The 23,018-nt window shown below is 34.8% G+C and overlaps 1 protein-coding gene across 1 annotated transcript in view; it reads left to right on the forward strand.

The window, feature by feature from the left end:
- Window positions 1-23,018, forward strand: part of SYNE2 (spectrin repeat containing nuclear envelope protein 2) — a 389,516-nt gene that overhangs the window by 339,691 nt on the left and 26,807 nt on the right. The window contains exons 100-102 of the mRNA XM_051973670.1: window positions 578-736; window positions 3,287-3,453; window positions 17,436-17,598. Coding sequence (XP_051829630.1) covers window positions 578-736; window positions 3,287-3,453; window positions 17,436-17,598 — 489 coding nt within the window. The remainder of the gene's footprint in view (window positions 1-577; window positions 737-3,286; window positions 3,454-17,435; window positions 17,599-23,018) is intronic.

Consider the following 23,018-nt stretch of genomic DNA (forward strand, 5'->3'; position numbering starts at 1 on the left):
TGTTTGATATACAATATTTAGTTTTTCAGCATCTACTAGAACCATATTCATTCATTCATTCATTTGTTTATTTTGAAGGGATAAATGACTAGCCCAGGGTCATACAGCTATTATATGTGTGATGTTAGATTTGAATTCAGCTCCTCCTGAGTCCAGGCCAACACTCTATCCACTGCCCAGCTTAGTTGCCCATCTTCCCCACTGTATTTATGATATACAGGTTGTTTCCTGAGCTAAGTGCTTTGTTAAGTTTTATTTTGCAAACAATTTCCAAGGGATTTCCTTTCACAAAATTTTTCAAAGTGAGCATTAACCTATTTCTCTGGTGTTTTAATAAAGGAAAATGCAGGGCTTTAGGTCAACAGGAATAATTTTTTTGATGGTATTTGTTGATCATATGTTTATGGTTAGTTACCTCAGCCTCTGGAAGTTTTACAAACCATTGAGTGAATATTAGCCTAACTATCATTTAAAGAAATAGATAGCTTTCTTTTCTTGGTCATAACACAATTTGAATATTGTTGGTTATCTGGTTTCCTTTTGAGGAACTTAATGCTCAATGTATCTTCATCTTCAGGTTTCACTGCGTAAACAAGAGATCGAGGAGAGGCTCAATTCCTGGATTGTGTTCAATGAAAAGAATAAAGATTTATGTGCATGGCTTGTTCAGATGGAAAATAAAGTTCTGCAGACAGCAGACATTAGTATTGAAGAAATGATTGAAAGATTACAGAAGGTAAATTAGGAAGCAAGTTTGAATAATAGGATTTTAGCTTTTGGAGAACTCTTTCTAAGGCTGGACAAAGTCGAGCATTTATTAAGTATCTACTGTGTACCAAGCATAATGCCAAGGCCAATATGTCTAATGGGGGAAAGAAAATGTAAATAACTTTACAAATAAGATATACACAGAGTAAATGTGGGACAGTTTCAGAGGGAGGGTTTTAATATTATGGGGGTGGGGTTGGGAGGTTACAGGGAATCTGGAAAGACTTCTTACAGAAAGTGAGACATGAAAGAAATCAGAAAACATTTAATTCTTTGATTTGGGAGGCTGGAAACAAGAAATATTATTTTCTAAGAATAAAGCTATAATTTATAGATAAATTTTCAATTAGATGGCAGTGGATTAAACAAAAACTGGAAAATAAATTTTCCTTAATTTTAGAGAGACAGCTGGGTTGGATGAAGATAATTTCACTGGGAAAGACTACCATCATCTACCTTTTGGGGGTTGGAGGAGATTTGAGGGGCCATAAGTATGGGGCCGGTTCAGCTTTGTCTGAATTGGAAACAGATGGTCTTGAAGCCAGGGAATCCATGAAATAAAACAGTCCCTTAGGATTTTAGTTTCATAAATGTAAAGTTGAAAAGGACTTCTAGAAGCCATTTAATCCACAACCCACTTTTTATAGATGAAGAAGCTGAGGCCCAGAAAAGTTACAACCCACTTTTTATAGATGAAGAAGCTGAGGCCCAGAAAAGTTAAGTGACATGTAGAGTTACAAATATATGAAGCAAAAGCCAAATTCAAACTGCAACTTCCAAGTTCAGTGCTCTTTCATTGCATTGTTCATTTTAATAAAACAGCTTTGAGCCCTTTGAACAGTTATGGAAGATCAGAATTAGAAGTAAAAGCTACCTGAACTTGGAAATGATTCCTGCTAAATGCTACTCAGTCAGGTCTTCAATAACATCTTACATTAGTTTTGAACTGATGTAGCTAAAATGTACATTTTGACTTGGTTGTATTTAATAATCAATTCAGTAAGCATTTAATAATTATCTTCTATGAGGAAAACACTTTTCTAGCTACTAGAAATTAAAAGACAAAAGGAAAGAAAGAATTAATGGGTGAGCCAGAAATTCTTAAATATTTTGTGTCATCAGTCTAAAGTCTATGGACTCCTTTTCAGAATATTTTAAAGTCATACACAGTTAATGTATGGAATTATAATGGAAACCAATTATATTGGAATATTGCTAACACTGTATTTAAAAAGTAATATATGTGCTTTGTTACAAATCAAATAACAAGATGATATATTTAAAAATAAAAGGTATATCTAATTTTGACAGTAATGAGTGTAAATATTATGAGATATGCAACAATCGTAATGTAATATGAAAATATCTTTGATTTCTATAGGTGACAAAATCATAGATAGTGCTAGTTGTTACCTGCATCATAATAGAAAGAAGTGTTGAATTTCAATTAGTTTAGTAAAAATTAAAGATCCAGAAAAGAAAAGATTACTTTTCCTATGCACATTCATAGATCTCCTTATTCCCAAAACCTATCCATGGATATCAAGTTAAGAATGCCTGTAGTAGGGAGAGGCAGATTATAAAGGAGGTTTTAGCAGCATATCAGGAAGACTGACTTGATCTTTAGTCTTTTCCATGATAAAGCAGGTGAAAATGAATCCTATCTGTATTCTGATGGAAGTGGATCTCTTTGATAAAGAGAGCTAATTCAGTTTCAATTGATCAAGGATGGACAGAAGCAGCTACACCCAAAGAAAGAACACTGGGAAATGAATATAAACTGTTTGCATGTTTATTTTTCTTCCCGTGTTATTTATACCTTCTGAATCCAATTCTCCCTGTGCAACAAGAAAACTGTTTGGTTCTGCACACATATATTGTATCTAAGATATACTGTAACCTATTCAACATGTAAAGAACTGCTTGCCATCTGGGGGAGGGGGTAGAGGGAGGGAGGGGGAAAATCGGAACAGAAGTGAGTGCAAGGGATAATGCTATAAAAAAATTACCCTGGCATGAGTTCTATCAATAAAAAGTTATTTTAAAATAAAAGTGTGTGTGTGTGTGTGTGTGTGTGTGTGTGTATATATACATATATATATTTATATGAATGAAAAAAAAGAAAGAAAGAAAATGAATCCTATCCAGTATTGATTATTTCTGACAGGAAAACTTTCCTCAAAGATATTCTATCCAAATTTCATACTTAAGTTTTCTAATCCCAGATTTGATTATAAAAATAGCAAAGTTTCATAGCTCCTTTAATTTCAAATTCTTTGAAGCCTAATTAATTAAAAAACACAATAGTGTGCATTGTCATTTTGTCTAAATATTAGCTATGTGTATAGTTTATCAATAAAACTTTTTGAATGTAATTTTATGTAGAAAAAATGAAATTATTGAGATTACAATTTTCTATCAAGTGAAAGGAGCTTTTATTTCACTTTTATTATAATATTTAGAGGAGAGTAAGTAACTTTGCAATATTAATACAAGGTGCTTTTGATGTTTTTGTCAGGACTGTATGGAAGAAATTAACCTATTTAGTGAAAATAAACTTCATTTGAAGCAAATGGGTGATCAGTTGATCAAAGCAAGCAATAAGACGAGAGTTGCTGAAATAGATGATAAGCTCAGCAAAATTAATGATCGATGGCAACATCTATTTGATGTCATTGGATCAAGGTAAGAAAATGGCTAAAACTGTTTCTGGTTTTGAAAACTTTTTTTTTTCTTAGAATTTTTCATGTAAAAAATATGAATCACCTCCTGTTTTTAAATTCCCCTATCCTTCTAACTAAACTTTAAAGAAATATATAAATGAGTTTTTGTTGCATGTTTGTAGGAAATTTAAAAAATGTAGCAAGTCCCTCAGTTTAATTGTATTTGGAGGCTTTTAGCAGTTTTTGAAATGGCAGTTAAGTGGCACATGGCTTAGATTGATAGGAAAATCTGTTCTGCTTCAGACACTTATACTGATTACTTTTGCACAAGTCATATAATTTTTATGTGCTTCAGTTTCCTGATCTATAAGATGGATCAAATGAGGTAACATGTTAAAGTCTTGGCACACTTTTAAAGGGCTATGTAAATGTGGTGGTGGCAGCAGTGTCTATGGTGATGATGATGATAATGAAGTGATGGACTACAATCAACAGAACAAAAATAGCTAATAGTGAATTGTTAACTAACAGGAGAAGGATCATAGTAAGAGGGCATTTAGTCTGTCTTGGAGAGTTCAGAAAGAACTGGCAGTTGTGATTACTAAACCGCTCTCAGTGATCTCTAAAAGATGTTGGAGAACAGGAAGGATAACACAGGAATGTTGTGTTTTGTTCCCTTTCATTATGTCCAACTCGTTGTGACTCTGATAGGGGTTTTCCTAGTAAAGATACTGGAGTAGTTTCCATTTCCTTCTCTGGTTCATTTTGTAGGTGAGGAAACGGACAAAAACAGAATTAAGTGACTTTCCTAGTCAATATTTGGGGAGGGAATGTTCTTCCTGACTCCAGATCTGGTACTCTATACACTAACACTGGTAACCAGATTTTCCAAAAAAGGCAGGAGAACAAAGTTTGCAAATTACAAGGCAGTAAATTGCCCAATTAAATTCTTGGCAAAATTCTAGAGTATAGTATTAAAGGAATGGTTAATAAATTTTTCAAAAAGGAAGCAGTGATTACAAAGAATTAAAATAGTTTTTTTAGCTCATGCCAGACTAAAATAATCAATTGCTTTTTTTTCCCCATGGAGTTTATAGTCTGGTAAATCAGGGGCTATGTCAATAATGATAATGATGATGATGATAATAATAACTGACATTATTTACCAAAGTCATATATTATCTTATTTGGTCTTTAAAATACCCTAGTGATATGATTGCTACAAATATTTGTTAGATAACAGAATTCAAAAAGATCTTGACAAACAATAACATTCATCTGAATCTAATAAATGATTAGTTAGTCAATAATCATTTATTGAGCACCTACTTTGTGCTAGGCACTTTGTGCTAGTGATACATAGATAAGAACGATCAGTGAAATGAGGATAATTGTAAAGCTTTATTAACTTGGATTGAAAAAAAATCAGTTTCACAAGTACAAGATGAAAGAACTATGACTAAATAGCAGTTCCAAAAGAAAAAACCACTTCAATATAGACCAGAAGCTCAAGATTGTATTAGAAAGTAAATCAAATTTGGGGCTGCAATAGAGAAAAAGAGTGTTCAGGTCTAGGGAGGGGAATATTTCTCCTGTGTTTGGTTTTGTTTTTCCTTTGGGCATAACACATTTTTAAAAGTACATTGACATATTGTAAGAATACCTGGAAGACGACAACTCAAGCATGAGGGTTCTTAGAACCATGATATTGATAAGAGGATTGGTTGGAGGAACTAGAAGTGTTAAACCTAACAAAAGAGACAGTTGGACAAAAAGTGATTTTTGCCTTCAAATATTTGAAGACCCTCAAATGGTTGGAATTCTAGACTTTGACCCCATTGGGCAGAACTAAGAACAATGGTTTTAGGCTTGATTAAGCGGGAGGGGGGAGGGGGAGCTAATAATTTCATTTCCAAAAATAAAATGGACTGCCTCAGGAGGTTGTGGAGTTCCCCTTGCTGGAGTCATTCAATATTGATAGGATACATTGTAGTAGGAATTCTTGTTCAGGAATGGGTTATAGTAAATGGTTTCAAAGTCCTGACCCACAGACTTTCCTGTGAATCTGTGAAGTGTTCCACATATCTAATTTGCATTTCCCTTCAGATTGTGTTCATTGAGAAATTTTTTTGGGGGGTCTAAGAATAATTTACAATATCCTCATCAAGCAGCATGCCTCCTGGGTATCTGATACTAAAAGTGTTTCAATCATGGAAAAAGAGGAACTTATATACATATATATGTTTGTTGAAGTTTAAAGGACCCAAGTTTTTTAGGAAGTAAAGTATAGATCTGTCAGTTACAGATTCAAACCCTATATATTATGATCAGTTCTTATTTAAGACTCAGTTTAGATATTGACTAACCAGATTATTTGCATAAGGAGACTTTGTGATGCTGTGAAACAAGTCCTTTCCTGAGAGTCACAAGTCTTGTGTTCAAATGCTGCCTCTACATTTTTAATTTAGTCATACCTTCCCTATTTCCTCATCTGGAAAATGTGAGAATTGGACTAGATGACTTATGTGGTCCCTTATGGCTGTAAATCTATAATTCTAGGAACACTTTTCTCTAGCTGTTTGCCTTTATAACTCATTAATGGATAGAAAATGGAGGCGAATATATATGTTTGTATGACTTATTCTGCAAATAGTTTCTTGCTAAAAATAAGAGAATGAGTTTATTTATAGATTTCAATTACTCATATTTTACCCATTCATTATTATCATGCATGAGAGATAGCATAGTGTATTGGGAAGAGAATTTAAGGCTAGGAAGGAACAGAATCTGAAGGAAGAAGTTAAGCTCAAACCCAGATTAGACTATTCCTTCTTTGTAAACTCCCAACCTCCATTTTTGGGCTTTATTTTTTAAATATACTGGTCTTATTAAACTAAATATGTCTTAGGTTAATACAGTATTATTAATCATTAGTTAACATAATTTATACAATAGGGCATCTAGGTGACCCAATTGATAAGAGTACCCAACCTAGCGTTATGAAGACTTAATTCCTGCATTCAAATCCAGCCACAGAAATTTTCTAATCATGTGACTCTGGAAAGTCACTTAAACCCCATTTGCCTCAGTTTGCTCATTTGTAAAAAGAGTTGGAAAAAGAAATGGCAAACTATTACAGTATCTCTGCCAAGAATGGAGTCACAAAGAGTTGGGTGTGACTGAAAACTACTGAACAACAAAGATTAATTTAATAATACTAGTATTGAGGTTAATAATAATATGAGATTATCAAAGTCTGGGGTTTGGCCTAGAATTCACATTTCTGAAGTCTTTCAGCAACTCTCTCAGGATTACATGTATATGCCTAACAAATGCATTTTCACAAAGATGCACGTGTGAGTTAAACCTATAGCACTGTGGAGATAAATTTCAGTTAATCTTTAAAACAGCATTTTTCAAAATCAATGATCAGTCAGTTATTAGATTTACTAATAAGTTTATTTGATTATAAATACTAAATAAGGTCAGTTCTTTTTTCCTTGCTCCCACCTTTTTAGAAGTTATGCCTTTAGAAAATTGATTCAAGGGATATATAGGAGAAAGATACAACTAAATTATCAGGGAGACTTGTTTAATTGGGTGGATGAGTTGGGGAGGGGGGGTTTCCCAGCTCTATAGACTGACAATTCATCACATTTTGTGAGAAGCTTGTTTTTTTTTTTCCTTCTTTTTATTTGGTTTTTGTTTTTTGTTTGCTTGGTTGGTTTTGATGGTCATGTGATTTCATTGAGCTTATAATTCCCAAGAAGGGAAACCATTGGTAAAGATGTGAGTTCTGAAGGCAGATGACCTAGATTCAAGTCCTGCTTCTGTCCCTTACTTAAGGACAACTAGATGGCACAGTGGATAAAGCACTGACTCTGAAGACTTAAGTTCAAATCTGGATTCAGACACTTAACACTTGCTGGTTGTATGACCTTGGGCAAGTCACTTAACCAGTGACCTTGAGCATTTTCTCATCTGCAAAATGAGACAGCTCCATTAGATGACTCAAAATTACACAATCAATCTGTGTTGGGAGTACAGCTTGAATCCAGGTCCTTCTGACTCACAAGCTGCTTCCCTATCCACTATATCACACTGCCTTTCTAACATTTCCAACATGTTTTAGGCACATCCTTTTTTCAGATACAATGCTTTTCCCCTTCAATATGCTCATTCTATAAACTACACATCAATTTTTAAAAAATAATATTTTGGTAACTACATACCTAAATTAAAACTTTTCAAAACCCAGAAAAAGGAGGTTTATGTTTAAAAAAAAATTTAACCTTTTCAGTGAATCAATCTTAAAACAAATATATGGTGTGATTTGTATGCCTAGCTCCGAGTTTTCTATGTTTGAACAAGTCATTCATGCTATCATCTCTTCCCTTATTTCTCTTTGGTCTAATAGTATAATAGTGTCAAAGTTTTGGAATCTTTTTAATTTTTAACTTCTCTCCAAAAAAACAAAAAAAAACTGGTGCCTTGGGAATATGACTTCTCTCTGTGCTTAAGCAACCTTACAAAAGATGTTTGATTCAGATATTTTTTGTCAAGGCTTATATTGACCAAGACTCATGTACAAGAGACAGAGCCAGGATTTGAACTGGTTCCTTTGCATCATGAATTACTCCACACATATTTTTAGAATTTCTTCCTTTAGATGGGATAAGAATTTCTTCTTAGGTTCTGTTGATAAGCAGAATGGTAAATGGAAAGAATTCTTCCAGCTGCTAGTGAGAAGCAAGTATAGTGAGGAAAATATGGGGGGGAGTGTAATGGGGAAAGTACATTGTATTTTTGAGTCAGAGGGCCTGAGTTTCAAATCCTGATTCTGTCACTTGCTTATTTACCCATGTAAAGAGTATATGGAGTGTTCAAAGAAGACCAGTAACTCTGGGTATAAGGACTTCCTGAGCCTTTTTCAGACCTGCTCATCTACCTTTGTTATCCACCTTCACCTACCTCTGACCTGTGGCTCCAAGAAGCTATAGCAAGGGGGAGGAATGTCTGGCTCATGGGCCATACAAGGCCTATGAAATCATATACTCTGGCCCTGTCAAGAGGGACAACAATGTCCCTCTACTTGTTTAAGTTGAAAATTTTGTATGGCCCGTGAATGATGTTATCAATATCCAAATGGCCCTTAGCAGAAAACAGGTTCTTGACCCCAGAGCTATAGTGTGTATAGCAGCCATACCTCTGGAAATCATCTTGGCAGATGGTTGAAACCAGGTTGAGGATAACTGATGACCTTCAAACCTGTTGAGGGGTTGGGGGGATGTCTATCCCAAGCATATAAAGACTTTCCCTGGCAGAATGGGTGGATGGGTACAGTTTGATCTTTAGTGGCCATGAAAGCAAGAGAGTTAAGAAATCACCCCTTGACATCATTGGTCGCCTTCAAAAAGGATGAACAATAACAACTTACCCCTGTGAGCTGGGGTAAGCTATTTAGCCTCTCTGTGCTTCGATTCCATTCTCCATAAACTGATTGGACTCTCACCTCTAAGATCCCAATCTAGCTCTAAAATCTATAATCTTAAAGATCATCAAAGGTAATCCCTTCATTTGATAGATGAGAAAACTGAAATCCAACAAAGATAACAAGAGGCAGAGCCAGGATTTGAATCCTTCCCTTTTAGATATAAATCCTATAATCCTTTTATGCTGTTATGATATAGAATAACATCAAAGCCTATGTAAGAACTATCCCATAATTCCTCTTGAAGGGAAATGTGAGAGTAAGGTATAATCAATTACTGCTTTTTCTTTTCTTTTTTTTTCAAACTAGTTAGTAGATAATATTTTTTAATTTTGAAATTTGAATTTTAAATTAAGTGATTTTGGCATTTTTTATTTGATCAGTCATTTTTGCCATGAGAATGTCTTCCTTCACATACCCCAAATCTGAATTTCATTTTCTTTGCAGCTTGGCTCGATTCATAGTACCTCATAAATAACCCATTTGCTGCCACCCTAGAGATAACACTGCGTCCTCAGCTTGGCAATCTCTAGCACCAGAACAAAGGCTGGGTGAGAGAGAAATAGCTTGAGATTCTTGTGTATTAGAAGGGGAGAAAACTGAGATTAAAAATTACAGTTAAATGGAGAACAAGATTTCCTTCTCTCCCTGTGACTGTCACCCTGTGCTTGCATGGGTCCATCAGTTCCTTACTGAGGAGCATTCAGGAGGACCGCAGAGATTTTTGCTTCTATGGAAGATGCTGAGAGCAGTGGATAAATAGGACACTGGGGGAGGAGGGGTTTCCTCTTCCCTAAGTGAGGTGGATGGATATACAGGCATTAACAAGGAGCTTTCCATTATGACCTGCGGAATGATTTTTTTCCTCATAAATAGTAAGTGCTATTTCAGTCATCAGCTCCATCTCGGGATGACCATGGCATGTTGGGGGACGGGGAACAGGAATTAGCCGTTCAGGAGAGCAGCGGTTCGGCATTTGTGGGGGTGGGGAGGAGCGGAGGGGGATGGGCACTGCAATGACTGTGCCTGTGCGCGTGTGTAGATGGCGTGTGGCGTCGGGGTCTGCCTTTGACAAGTGGTGAGAATAGATGAAGCTGAATGGAAGACCTTATGCTACTGCAGAAACACTATTGTGAGGCCTTTAACTTCCCATAATAGTGATGCCAGTGTCACAAAACAGGGGTGGGCGTCAAGCTTCCAGGATAAACCCATGTCTCAATATAAGAGCTCAGTTCTTTCTTAAGAAGTAACAACGATACAAAATTAGTTGGGTTCTTTTTTGGCAACTAGTAGCTTCCTACAGTATTAAGATTTAGTTATTTCAACCGAAAATAAACATTGAACTGATAGTCTTAAATTTGGGATCTTATCAATAATATTGTCAATTCTCAGCAATTTTATGACTAATTTGTTGTCTGAAGATTTTATGATATAGGTTTAAAGTCTTTACCTTGCAGAAAAAAAGACTAAATAGTAGATTTATTAGATGTACATTTACATAGATTTTAAATATTTTTAAAGCACATTTTAAATTTCAATTTTTTAAATTAAAATTAAATTTCAATTTAAAATTAAAATTAAGTACTGTTTAGTACTGCACAGTAAGATATCTTATATATAGTAAATGCTTAATAAATACTTGTTGATTGATTAAAGAGATAACAGTCATGATTTACAAGATTTTTGTCTTTGAGAAAGATGTTGATATTTTCAAGAAGGAAAGAGGGAGAAAGGGGTATTCTGGTATTTCAGCTGATTAAAATTAAAGGCAAAAAAAAAAGGCTTTGTTCAACAGACCTAACTTATTTTCTACATATGGCACTATTGGTGTGCCTTTGGCTCTATCTTTCAGCAAATGAGCCTTATTTTCTGTGGCTAACTCTGAATGAGCTTTCTTTACATTTTGTTCGCTTTGAGGTTTGATTACTTTGACAAAATGCTCATGGAGTTTGTATCAGCTCACCTACTTTATTCCATATGTGATAGAAAATAAGTTGTTTATTTTGTGTTTATTTGAGTTATCTTTTGCATACCCAAGTTTTAGTTCTCCTGTAAATTATAAAACTACAAATGAATGCAGATAAAACATTTTTATTTTTTATTTTTAAAATATTTACTGGCCACTGATTAAACAAGAAGTTGAAAGCCCAACATATCTCCTTATGGATTTTCATTTTGGCAACATCATTTTAATTTCTGAAGAAGTTTCATTGTTACTAGGACTTTGTTTTATTTTATTTTTCAAGGGCAAGATTAAGGAAATATCTACTGAAGTTTGTTGGCAAAAGATATGTTGACCTATGTAAAAATACAGTAATCGGATTTAAAAGTTTGGGTAGAACATTGTTACAAAGTAAATAAAAGCTTAAAGTAATACTTTTGATGGTTCTTGAAGCTAATCATAACATTTTGAAGAAAACTATTGTTAATTTTTGATATGTCATTTGTTAAAAGTTAATAGTTCAAAAGTGGAATAGAGTATCTCATGAAAGAGAAGGTTTTCTCACTTCCCTTGAGGCTGGATGACTCCTTGAGTGTTATAAAGGGATTCTTAGTCAGGAGTGAACAACTAGACTCAATTACCTCTGAAATCCTTCCTAACTCATATTCTGTTATCTTTATGTAAAGGTGGGACATTTGCTTTCTGAAGTAATTGATAAGATGTAAGCAGTTTAATCCAACAAGATCTGATTGTGGGATTTATAAGATCAGAGAGTTTAGAAATGTGAGGGACTTTGCAGATCAACTAAACCAAAATAACCATTTTATAAATGAGGAAACTGAGGTCCAGTTAGATTAATTGATTTACTGGAGGATGAATGATCACTTTTCAGCCTAATTTTGGATACAAGTTTGACTAAACAGCTGCTGATATTCTCACCAACCCTCAAATTCTGTGATTTAAGGTCATTTAATCCAGTAGCAGTTGGATTGGAGTCCACATATTTTCCATCCAAATCTAGTATTCTTGCATGTCAACTTTCTTTTTCCTTTTTCGATAAACCTGATGTTGTCATCAACATTGTCTATAGGATTCTATAGCGCTCTTCCTTTTTTAAGATGACCATTTAAGATGCTGACCTTTTGATCTCAATATGACTGACATTAAGAATGACTGAGCTCTGTTATGTCAACTATGCTGAGTGCTCTTCTTTTTATCAAAAGTTATGAGTAGAGCCAGGACACAAAGGCAGAAAGTAAGCTGAATCACTGTCTTTGTAAATTGTAATCTGAGCTTTTTTGCTCACCCTCCTTCCTGAAACAAAAACCCTAAAATGCTACTGGCTTTCTGCCCGCCTCCTTGTAGTGCTCCAGGGTCAAACAAATTGCTCTCACAACCTTATGTCTCCCACTAGGGTGCATACAGCATACCTGGCCACCTGGGGTTCTCAGGTCAACCCCTTCTGAACCCTGAGTTCTTATAGCTGAACTTGCCTTTCTACACAGCATGTGTGGCTTGCTTCTTTGGACACATGGGTTCCTTTGTCACCTTTGTTTTCTTCCTCTTTTCAATTTTTCATTCTATCCTTCATTATAATGATAAAAGCTCTCAAGTTCTTGTGAATGAACATTGGGTTAAATAGCTAAAGGAAGCCAGAGAGGTTGCAGCTGTGTAGAGTCTGAGGGGTGGGGAGTGGACTTTGCCTTTTCTTTCCTTTCTGTACTCAAACTGTTAATTCTTTACTAACCCCTCCTCCTTCCAGTATAGTAGCTGCTGTGTGTTGTTTTATCTGAAGACTATATGTTCCATAATGCTGTTCAGACCAAGCATCTGGAGCTTTATTTACAATAAAGCCAGTAAAAGCAAAGTATTTGGGATGAGCTGGGCTCACCTTTAGGTCCAGATTTCTTTCCAGAGCTAGATTTAGAATTCTCTGTAGAGCACTTTTAATTTTCAAAAATTGCAGTGTGATTTTGAAACTAATTACCTCTCCATAGTATGAGACAGGAAACTGACATTAAAAGGACTATTTAGGGAACATAGACTCTTTTTAAACTAAATTATATTTTCAATGAACAAACATGCACTTTCTCTCTCCCATCCCATTCCCAGCAGTTGAAGATTAAATAAAAAAGAAAACCTCTGTCACAAACATTTATGATTAAGCAAAATATATTTCTGCAAAATTTATGTCTAAAAGAGAAAAAATGTAAGAGAGGAGAGAGAAAGAGAGAGAGTGAGAGTGTGTGTGTGTGTGTGTGTAAAAGAGACAGAAAGACAGACACACAGAAACTGATTCTACACTCAGAGGATTTCGCTTCTCTATCAGGTGGTAGATAGTTATTAGTCCTTGGAGTTATGTTTGTTCATTACATTGATTAGAATCCTAAGTCTTTCTTAGTTGTTTGTCTTTATCATATTATCATTATTCTCCTAGTTCTCTTTACTTCATTCTGCATCAGTTCGTGTTAAGTCTTCCTAGTTTTCTCTGAAACCATCCCCTTCATCATATCATACAGCATAATAGTATTCCATTTACTTTATGTGCCGTAACTTGTTCAGCCATTCCCCAACTGATGAACATCCTCTCAGATTCTCATTTTTGCAGGTCAAAAAAGAATTGTAAATATTTTTGTACATTCTTGGTTAGAGATTTTTTAGGACTAATTCCCCCTCCCCCATAACCTACCCTTCAAGACTTGCTTTGTCTTTTTCTTTTTCCTCCTATTTTCCTGTTGAGTGAAATGTATTTCTGTATATATTCTGCATGTATTTCTCCTTTGACTAGTTCATGAGAGTGAGATTTGTCAGCTATTTTCTCTTCATGTTCTTCTTCTTTGTATAGACTTCTACTTGCATATTTCTGGTACATAAAATAATTGTATTTTTCTTTCTCTTCCCCCCCATCATATTATTAATCTTTTTTTTTTTAAGATCAATAAGGGTTTTCTGTCTAATTAAATACCCTCTATGAATCTAAATGATGATAAAGTACAGAAGAGGCATATGTATCATTTCCCCATATTAGAATATGTTTACATTCTATCTATTACATTTTGAGCTTGTTTAGGACCTTATGACTGATTGTTCTTGTTTACCTTTCAATATATCTATTAACTCCAGAAAAACAACGTGTCTATGGATTCCAGTCTTGCTTCTTCATAGTGGTGATATCTAGTCATGTATCTGGCTAAATCTGACTGTGGCTCCTTTGTACTCTAAATTCTTTCTGATTGCTTGAAGTACTTTTTCCTTTGACATGGAAGCTCTGAATTTTGGCAATGATGTTCCTGAAAGTTTTTGTTTTGGAGTTTCTTTGAAGAGATGACTGGAAGATTTTTTTCTATTTCCATTTTGCCCTCCTTCTAAGAGATCTGAGTAATAGTCATATTTCAAGAAATAATAAAAGACAAAGTTCTTTTTTTTGGCCATGATTTTCAGGTCATCTAAGTTTCTCTCTTTAATCTGCCTTCATAGTCAGTAGTTTTTGCTATGAGATACCTTATATTTTCTTTTCTTTTTTTTTTTTTTCAGTCTTTTGATTTTGTTTTAACATTTTTTATTACTCATTGAGTCTTTGACTTCTATTTGGACCATTCTAGTTGAAGGGAATTTGTTGCTTGGACAAAGTTTTATACTTCCTCTACCAAACTGTTGATTCCCTTTCCAATTCTTTTTTTCATCGCTCTCATTTCTCTTCCATTTTTTCCTCTAATACTCTAATTTCGTTTAAATCAATTTTTAACTCATTAATTCTTGTTTCATCTCTTTCAGGAATTCTAGTTGAATTTGTGTCCAAGCTATGTTTTTCTTTGAAGTTTTACTTGTAGAAACTTTTTTAGAGTTCTCTTCCAAGTTCATGTCTTCATTGTAATAATTTGGATTCTTAATTTGTTTGCTCATTTTTCCAACCTACTTCCTGACTTTGTGATTTATATTAGGTTTAACCCTGTGTACTTATGGAGGGAATGTCAGGACTAGTCTCTTGTCCTTTTCTTGGGGAAAGGGCTCAAAGGGATAACTCAGGTTGGAGATTTGCAAACTTTCAATATTCCCAGGGCAAAGTCTAATCATTATCTACCATCATGCCCCCAGACTAAGCTATGAAAATTCCTTACCTGAGTTTGAGTCTGAGCAACAGTAAACTGTTTCTAGACTGAATTCCTATCCTGAGTTTCTGAGTTAGTTGGGAAATCAGCTGATTCAGAGGGATGAAGCTATGGGCTTCCTATTGGTCTGAGATTCCTGCCTTGATTATTCCTATGCAGTCTTCAGACTGAGCTCAGACCTATATCTGAGACTTCTTTCTGCTCCTAGGATCCAAGCCCCATAGCTTCTGAACTTAATTGATTTTGAATTTGGTACACTCGTAGGTCCTGCAGTGCACCCCATGTATAATTTCCCTCCTCAGTCTACCCTGGCTCCTTGATTTTGAACTTCACAGTGATGGACAAAGCTGTTTCTTTTACCCTGCAGAAGGTCAGGATGCCCCCCTTCTGAGTTTGAGATCTCTTATCTAGGTGCACAGCTTCTCCCTAAGCTGGAATGTTTTTCCAAAGCACACTTCTGGCTAGATGCTATCCCCAGCATTCACAAACTTTTATGTTTCTCTAGGCAGATCTGGGGTGGAAAAGTTTCTTACTGTGATTTTTAATCTTGGATTTTTCCATCAGCATTTAGTCTCATGTACTTTCTAGATATGTTTGGACGAATGAAAATGGTTGTTTTGGGGAGGGTAGGACTGATTCTGGAGGAAACTTGCTATACTTCTACTACTCAACACTTTGGCTTTGCCCCCTGGAATCATAAAGATGAAAAAGAAAAAAAACTAATAGTTTTATAGAACTTACTATATGCTAGGCACTGTACTAAATAAATACTTTACAATTAATATTTCATTTCTTCTCCACAAAACTGGGAGGTAGATGCTGTTATCATCCCTATAAATGAGAAAACTGAGGCAAATGGAAGTTAAATGACTTGCCCTACACAACTATTGAGTGTCCCAAAGCTATATTTGAACTCAGATGCAGCATTCTCTCCATTGTGCCATCTAGCAGTCCCCAATCTTAAGAGCTGGAAGAGATCCAAGAGAGAAAAATCCAACTCCCTCGTTTTCCTGAGGAGCAAACTGAGGCCCAGAGAAGTAAAGCAGTTTTGCCTGATGTTAAAAAGTTAGTTTATGATAGATCCAAATCTCTCAGTTTTCTATCCATTCAGTTCTGGTATTCTTAATTCTGTGCTTTGAAATTCCTTTAAAACTACAAAAGAGATTAGATGTCATTCATTTGGCGTAATGGGTTTTGTTTCTCCTTGCAGGAAGTTCTGGAAGTCTCAGTGAATGCTTTTTTTCCCCTCCTCGAAGAATACGTGTGTGTGTGTGTGTGTGTGTGTGTGTGTGTGTGTGTGTGTGTGTGTGTATGTATTAAGCCCGGTGTCATTATTTTGTCTTTTGTTTATCACAGCAATATAACCATGCAGTGCCATGCCACACAAATTGTGAAATAAGGGGATTTGGTGACTGAAATTCCCAGGTCTCTAGTATGGTCCTTTCCTTTTCCACCTAGACAGGCACAGTATAGTAGGGAGTTTCATGAAACCATTTTATTGAAGATAATTTGGAATCCATTGACTGGGAGATAAATTATTTTTCCTTTCATCAGTTATTAATTTCTATGGAAAACAAATTAAGATGGACTGGTGTTCTCATTGAATATACTGAAATCCTACATGTTTCTTTAGACTTCCATCAGCTGAGTTATGCCCAGTGTAACAGGAAATAGGCAGCATAGAAATCCACACTATGCTCTTATGAATGCTCTTTGCTTTTCTGACTAATATAGATGTATGATAATAGGATTGCTCAGGATGCTTCGGCAGGTAGAGTATACCTGGTACGATCAAAGTCAAACTGTAGTGCCCAGTGCTTTGCTATTTAAAGGTTAATTCTTAAACTCAAAAAAAAAGAATGAAAGAGCCAAATCCTGCCAAGTAAGCACCTTATTCCCCAGGTCACTTATAGTATTTTGATCACAGACATACTGGTAAAGAAAACCAGTGTCATCAGTGATGGCTTAATCATGCTTATAAACTGATCAACATTTGGAGGTGAGAAGAAGTCAGCAGAAATCCAGGGTAGAAAAGGTTGGGGGGAAGGGGGAAAGAAATTGAGTAAAATGGCATCTTGTCTCTTTTATACAGTTGCTATGACTACCTTAGACAACATTATCTAGCCTAGCTGGCCCCTCTCTGTGAATCATAGGATCTCTCAGTAATTTGTCTGACTGTACTAATTCATTTAGTCCATTAGGAAATCAAGTGATCTATTAGAAATTTAACATCTAAATTCTTTCCTTTATCAAATCCTCTTGTCCAGTGGATTGTTATTGCAACTATTGGAGAGACTATTTGATATCCAGTTTTTCATTAATTCAAGCAGCACTGTCTGGCTCAGCTAATCCTAAGACTAATTTCTTTTAATTTCCAAAGCCTTGGCTGCGTGTTCCCTCCATCTCTAATGTTGGGGCTTTTTTATGTCGCCTCTCTTTTTTTCCCCTGTAAATACATTTAGGGTGAAGAAACTGAAGGAGACCTTTGCTTTTATACAGCAATTAGACAAAAACATGAGCAACCTTCGAAGCTGGTTGGCTCGAATTGAGTCTGAGCTTTCTAAACCTGTTGTTTATGACATCTGTGATGATCAAGAAATCCAGAAGAGACTTGCTGAACAGCAGGTGGGAAAACTGAAAATTAACTTTCTAGAATGTAGTTCATTTTAATTGTTTCAAATTATTTATTTCTTTATAACTTTTAGCATAATGTTAGAATGTTCATATATCAGAGAAAACTTAACCACATATGCTTATATATGTACAAATCACTTCATTTTCTGGGGTACAGTTTTCTCTGTTAATATGCAGAACTGCATTCTGTAAAATATAGACTTGATTTTTTTTTTTTTTTAATAATGGGTAAGAGAATTTAGGGACAAAATCATTTTGAAAGACTTTGAATCTAATGAACCCTTTTCCCCCTTCTAACAAATCTTCTTTGGATCTTTAGACATATTTTTGTGTGTTTATTAATCACTTGTGACAAAAGTGGCTGGAAACTTGTTTGGACCATTAAAAAAAACATTGATTATACATTTCTTTAAGGCAGTCGCACATGTAGCTTGAAAAACCTTTTTGGTCTATCATGATCCTGACTATCTTCACAAATGTATTCACGAGTGTGCTCACATTCCCTCACACTCACATAGAGTCTGAGATCACTGTTGTCGAATTTCTAGATTTAGAACTAAAAGGAAACTTGCAAGTGATCTAATCCTTTTAAAGAAAACAAAACTGAGACCAGACAAGGTTATGCTTTATCTAACGTTAAACAGGTAGCAATTATCAGAGCTGACAAATGAACCCAGATCTCTGAATTCCTGAAACCAGTATGTTTTCCAATAATTTCATCCCTTCTCCTTTCTGGAGAGATAAGATATTTAAAAAAAAAAATCTAATGATTTTCTGTCATCCTATTTTCCTTAGCCCTGTACATAGCTTTGGTATGGCAAAAAGTATGGCTAGTCACAGGTGAGCATTACTGTTCATCACTGTATTAAATCTTTACCAGATTTCACTTTCACAAAAATGTTTGTGGCTTTTTCTTATGGGTCAAATGGTTAATACACCAGGAACAGTATGCTCAGATTTCCAAACTACTTAATGACAGAGGTGAGATATCAGATCTTTATATATCAAATTTTGGCAGAAAGCACGGCATTCATGAGTAATATTAATTTTACTTGAGTGCTACTAAACTATATAAATGCCTGTTTTTACTTTGCACATACATTATTGGAACAGGTATTATAGCACAATAAAAAGCATAATGGGTTTGCCTTCAAGGTAACCCGACTTCAGATCAAAGCCCTGTAACTTACTACCTAAGCAACTAACACAAGATTTTGTGGACCTTTGATCAACTATAAATAAAGAAAAAAAATTGGAGCAAATTACTTTTCAAGTGCCTAAACCGACAATCCAAGGGCAGCTAGATGGCACAGGATAGAGCATCAGCCCTGCAGTGAGGAGGACCTGGCCTCAGACACTTGACACTAACTAGCTATGTGAAGCTGGGCAAGTTACCTAACATCCAAAAGAATTAATTTAAAAAAAAAAGAAACCTGTGATCCAGTGTGGGTCATTTATTAACATGTGAGAATTGCTTCCTTGATTCTTTTATAAATAGATTTGAGCAAGTGTTTTTTTTACTTGACTGTAAAATGATGGTTATAAATAATTTACCAAATGGCTTAATACAAAGTTAAATACGCATTACAAAATCTAGTTCTTCTCAAGTTTGAATATTATCTTTCAGGTGACTGTTTCTTCTTAATGTATTTGTCTGCTGCATTACAACTAACTTGATCCTTTACATGAAATAATCTGAGAGTATATTAATAGACATAGCCTTGCTACTCGTAGCCATTTAATTTAGAATGAATAACTAATTACATCAGGCATTCTTTTTTTTTTTTTTTTTTTACTATTTTTCTGGCTCTTAAAAGTAGGACAGACTGGCCATAGGTTGAAAACTTGTCATTTTTTTCCCAACTTTTTTACAAGATAAAACTTGATTAAGATATTTCAAATGATGTCTCCAAAAGATTACATCAAGTGTTGTGCTGTTGTCCTCTTTGTTCTTGAAAAGAAATAATTGTTGGGACAGGTAGGTAGCCCTAAAGTCAGGAGGACCTGAGTTCAAATCTGGTTTCAGACACTTAACACTTCCTGTGTGTGACCCTGGGCAAGTCAATTAACCCCAATTGCTTCAGCCAAAAAGAAAAAAAGAAAGAAAGAAAAGAAAAAAGAAATAATTGTTGTTGTTTGTTTGTGTCTTTGTGACCCTATTTGAGGTTTTCTTAGCAAAGATATTGGAGGGGTTTGATATTTCTTTCTTCGGTTTAATTTACAGATGAGGAAACTCAGGCAAGCTAGGTTAAATGACTTGCCCAGGGTCACACAGCTATTACATATCTGTAGTTGGATTTAAACTCAGATAGATTTCTTCCTAACTCCAGATTTGACACTGTATCCAAATAGCTGCCCAAAAAGAAATAATTCAAAATCTGAAACTAGTTTTATGGTCCTATTTTGAGACATAGGATCACAGATTTAGAATGGAAGAGACTGTAGAGGTCCTCTAGTCCAGCACCCTCATTTTGCTAAAAGAAAACTAAAAACAAGAAGAGGTTAAATGATTTGAGTCACACAGGAAATTTTTCTTCCTCAGCACTATCCACTATACCTTCCTAAGCTCTCCTATTTCTTTTACTAAGAATTATAGAATTGGTTTTCAGTGCTAACATCTATATAACAAGTTAGAATGTTCTTGAGTTAGAACTTTAAAAGGCAATGCCAATTTATCATGTCTTCATGACATGACCTGAAATCATGGCCTTGTCCTCAGTACTGAAAACTAAAGAATTCTTTATGAGCATATTCATTTGTCATAAATAACTGTAAATACAGTTATAAATGCAGTAATAAATAATTGTAAATACAGTTATTCTTCTAAAATATTTTCTCGATGGAATAATAGAAAATACTACATTGTTGCTTTCAAAAGTAATTGGTACAAGCCCCTGTTTACCAAAGCAGTTTCTTCTATTCCAGATTTTAACTCCTAGTACCTTTCGGTCTGTATAGCTCAGAACATTTTTTTATTGATGGGCTTGCCTCTAAAACCTACTTCAAATCATCACTATAGAGATGAGAATGACTTTATGAAAAGAGAAGTTATCTTCAGTAATTAAACCTTTTTAGATGGAGAGAGTGGGGGTGGGAATCACAGTAGATTTACTTTAAATTAATTTTCTTTCATTAATGAATAGTGTTATGGCTTAGCTAAAAGTTCATTTCTAGTTTTATAATGAAATGCTTTGCATGATTCATCTTTATATCTTATTTCCCACTTTCTTTTTCCTAGCTGCCTTTTCTCTTTTATTTTCTTCTTCATTGATTCTTCCTGGCGAGCTTATTTTCTCTCGTTTCATATCAACCCTTGAACAGACCTCTCATTCTGACCAATCTCCTCCCCTTCTCTTTTCACTGCGCAATTGGCTATAATATGTACAGTGTCATATACAACTAGATTAGAAAAACAATGGCCAAGATAACCATTTCAGAAATATGTGCAAAGGGCTTTTTTCATAACTTACAGTGAGACTTCTAATCTGTCTCTGCTCTTGATTTCAAAGTTGTAGTTCTGAAGCAAATTTTTGCATAAAATTAAGAGAGTTAGGGTTGGCAGGATCTGATGATACTGACAATATTGAGCTTAATTTGGTAAGCCAAGTAAAACTTAGAGCTTAGATTTTTACAATAATGTCAGCAAATTGATTTTTGCATGTTTCAAGGTAAATATTTTACAGTACTATATCCAATAAGACATTTTGTCATTATGATAAAAACAAAAGACATCTTTTTTCAGAATTCTATTTTGGGAACATTTGGGTTTGTTTTTTTTTTTTTTTAAAGATTTTCTTTTTTAAAATTTCTGTGTTCTACATTCCTTGTTATACACTATGTATCTCAGTTTTCCTTTTTCTATTGGTTTATACAATACAATTTATGGTAACCGCAGAAAGATACTTAAAAGTTAGCTTTTAGGCATATGAATCCACAAATTAGTGTCCCTGAAATGAACCTGCAATAGACTTTACCCTTGCTGTAGAAATTAATCCTATGCTAGACTCAAGAAAAGCTATTGATGCAACTCAGAAGCACTAGACTTTTAAGATTATATCTTAATATATTAAGTATGATGAAGTAAAGTGCTGTGCATCAACAGCATGATATTGGCAAGTTTAAAAAGACCTATTAATTCTATGACCTGGCAAAGACTTTGTGAAATTAGAATACCCTTTTAAAAAAATCTCTTATAACCTTACAAAATTAAACAACTTGTAAGAAATATTAGCCTGAATAATTTGTCAGATTATTTATCAAAAGGAATAAATTGACTAAATCATTGTATTAGTACTTAGATCATATTTTGCACTGGTTTCCTGATTTGCTTTAGGGAAGAGGGATAGATGAAGGGACAGGTTGAGTGCATTTATCAAGATCTGTGTTTTAAATCACAAATAATTTTTTTCTTAATAGACTTTATTAATTCTATCATTCTACCTTCTACAATACTCAGTCTGATGCACAAGGAGCCAGGTTATATTAGCAAACAGACTCAAAAACAAAAGCACCTCTTCCTCATCTTTCATCCAGTCAATTGCCATTGTTAAGTCTAGTTGACTCTGTCCTTTCATCTCTCATACCTCAGCATTTCTTATATGTGACTTCCATCATAGTTCAAGCCCCACATAACCTCTCAAATTTCTTTTTTTTTTTTTTTTCAAATTTCCAAAGAGATTGTTCTGATAATGAACAATTGAAAGAACAGTGAATTTGAATGGTCCTGGTTTCAAATCCCAGCTCTGCCAGTTACTACCTGTATGACTTTGGACAAATCATTTAACTCTAAAAAGATAGATGACATTCATTTCAGTTGTTTCAGTAATGTTTGCTCTTTCATTGCCCCATTTGGAGATTTCTTAGCAAAGTTCCTGGAGTGGTTTACCATTTCCTTCTTCAACTCATTTTATAAATGAGGAAATTGAGGGTAAAGGGACTTGCCCAGGGTCACTCAGGTAGTAAATGTCAGAGGTCAGATTTGAAAGCAGGTTTTCCTGACAGTAAGGCTGTCCATTGTGCCATTCACTCCTGGCCCCTTTAAAGCTATGATTGTAAATCACTCCCCTGCTCAACAGTTTTACTAGTTTCCAGTTACCAAGCTAAACTTGAATTTTTATGATCCAGGCAGAAATTTAAGCTCTCTACAGTATGTCTCTAACTTCCTCTCTAGCCTTACTCCCTTAAATGCATTTTACCTTTAAACCAGAGTGAACCATTAGCAGTTCCTGAACTTACTATGCCTGGGAACCAGCATTGACATAAACCACCCCTCATTCCTAGCATCTGTCCCTTCCTTATCTCTGGGTTTCTGATTTAAAAGGGTTGAATCTGATTTTAATCTGATTTAAGGGTCATCTTAGCAATTGCCTTGTCTATGCTGAATCTTTCCCATCACATCTCATTTCAACACA

Source organism: Antechinus flavipes, chromosome 2, assembly GCF_016432865.1.
Source record: "Antechinus flavipes isolate AdamAnt ecotype Samford, QLD, Australia chromosome 2, AdamAnt_v2, whole genome shotgun sequence".
In the NCBI taxonomy this organism is placed as follows: domain Eukaryota; kingdom Metazoa; phylum Chordata; class Mammalia; order Dasyuromorphia; family Dasyuridae; genus Antechinus; species Antechinus flavipes.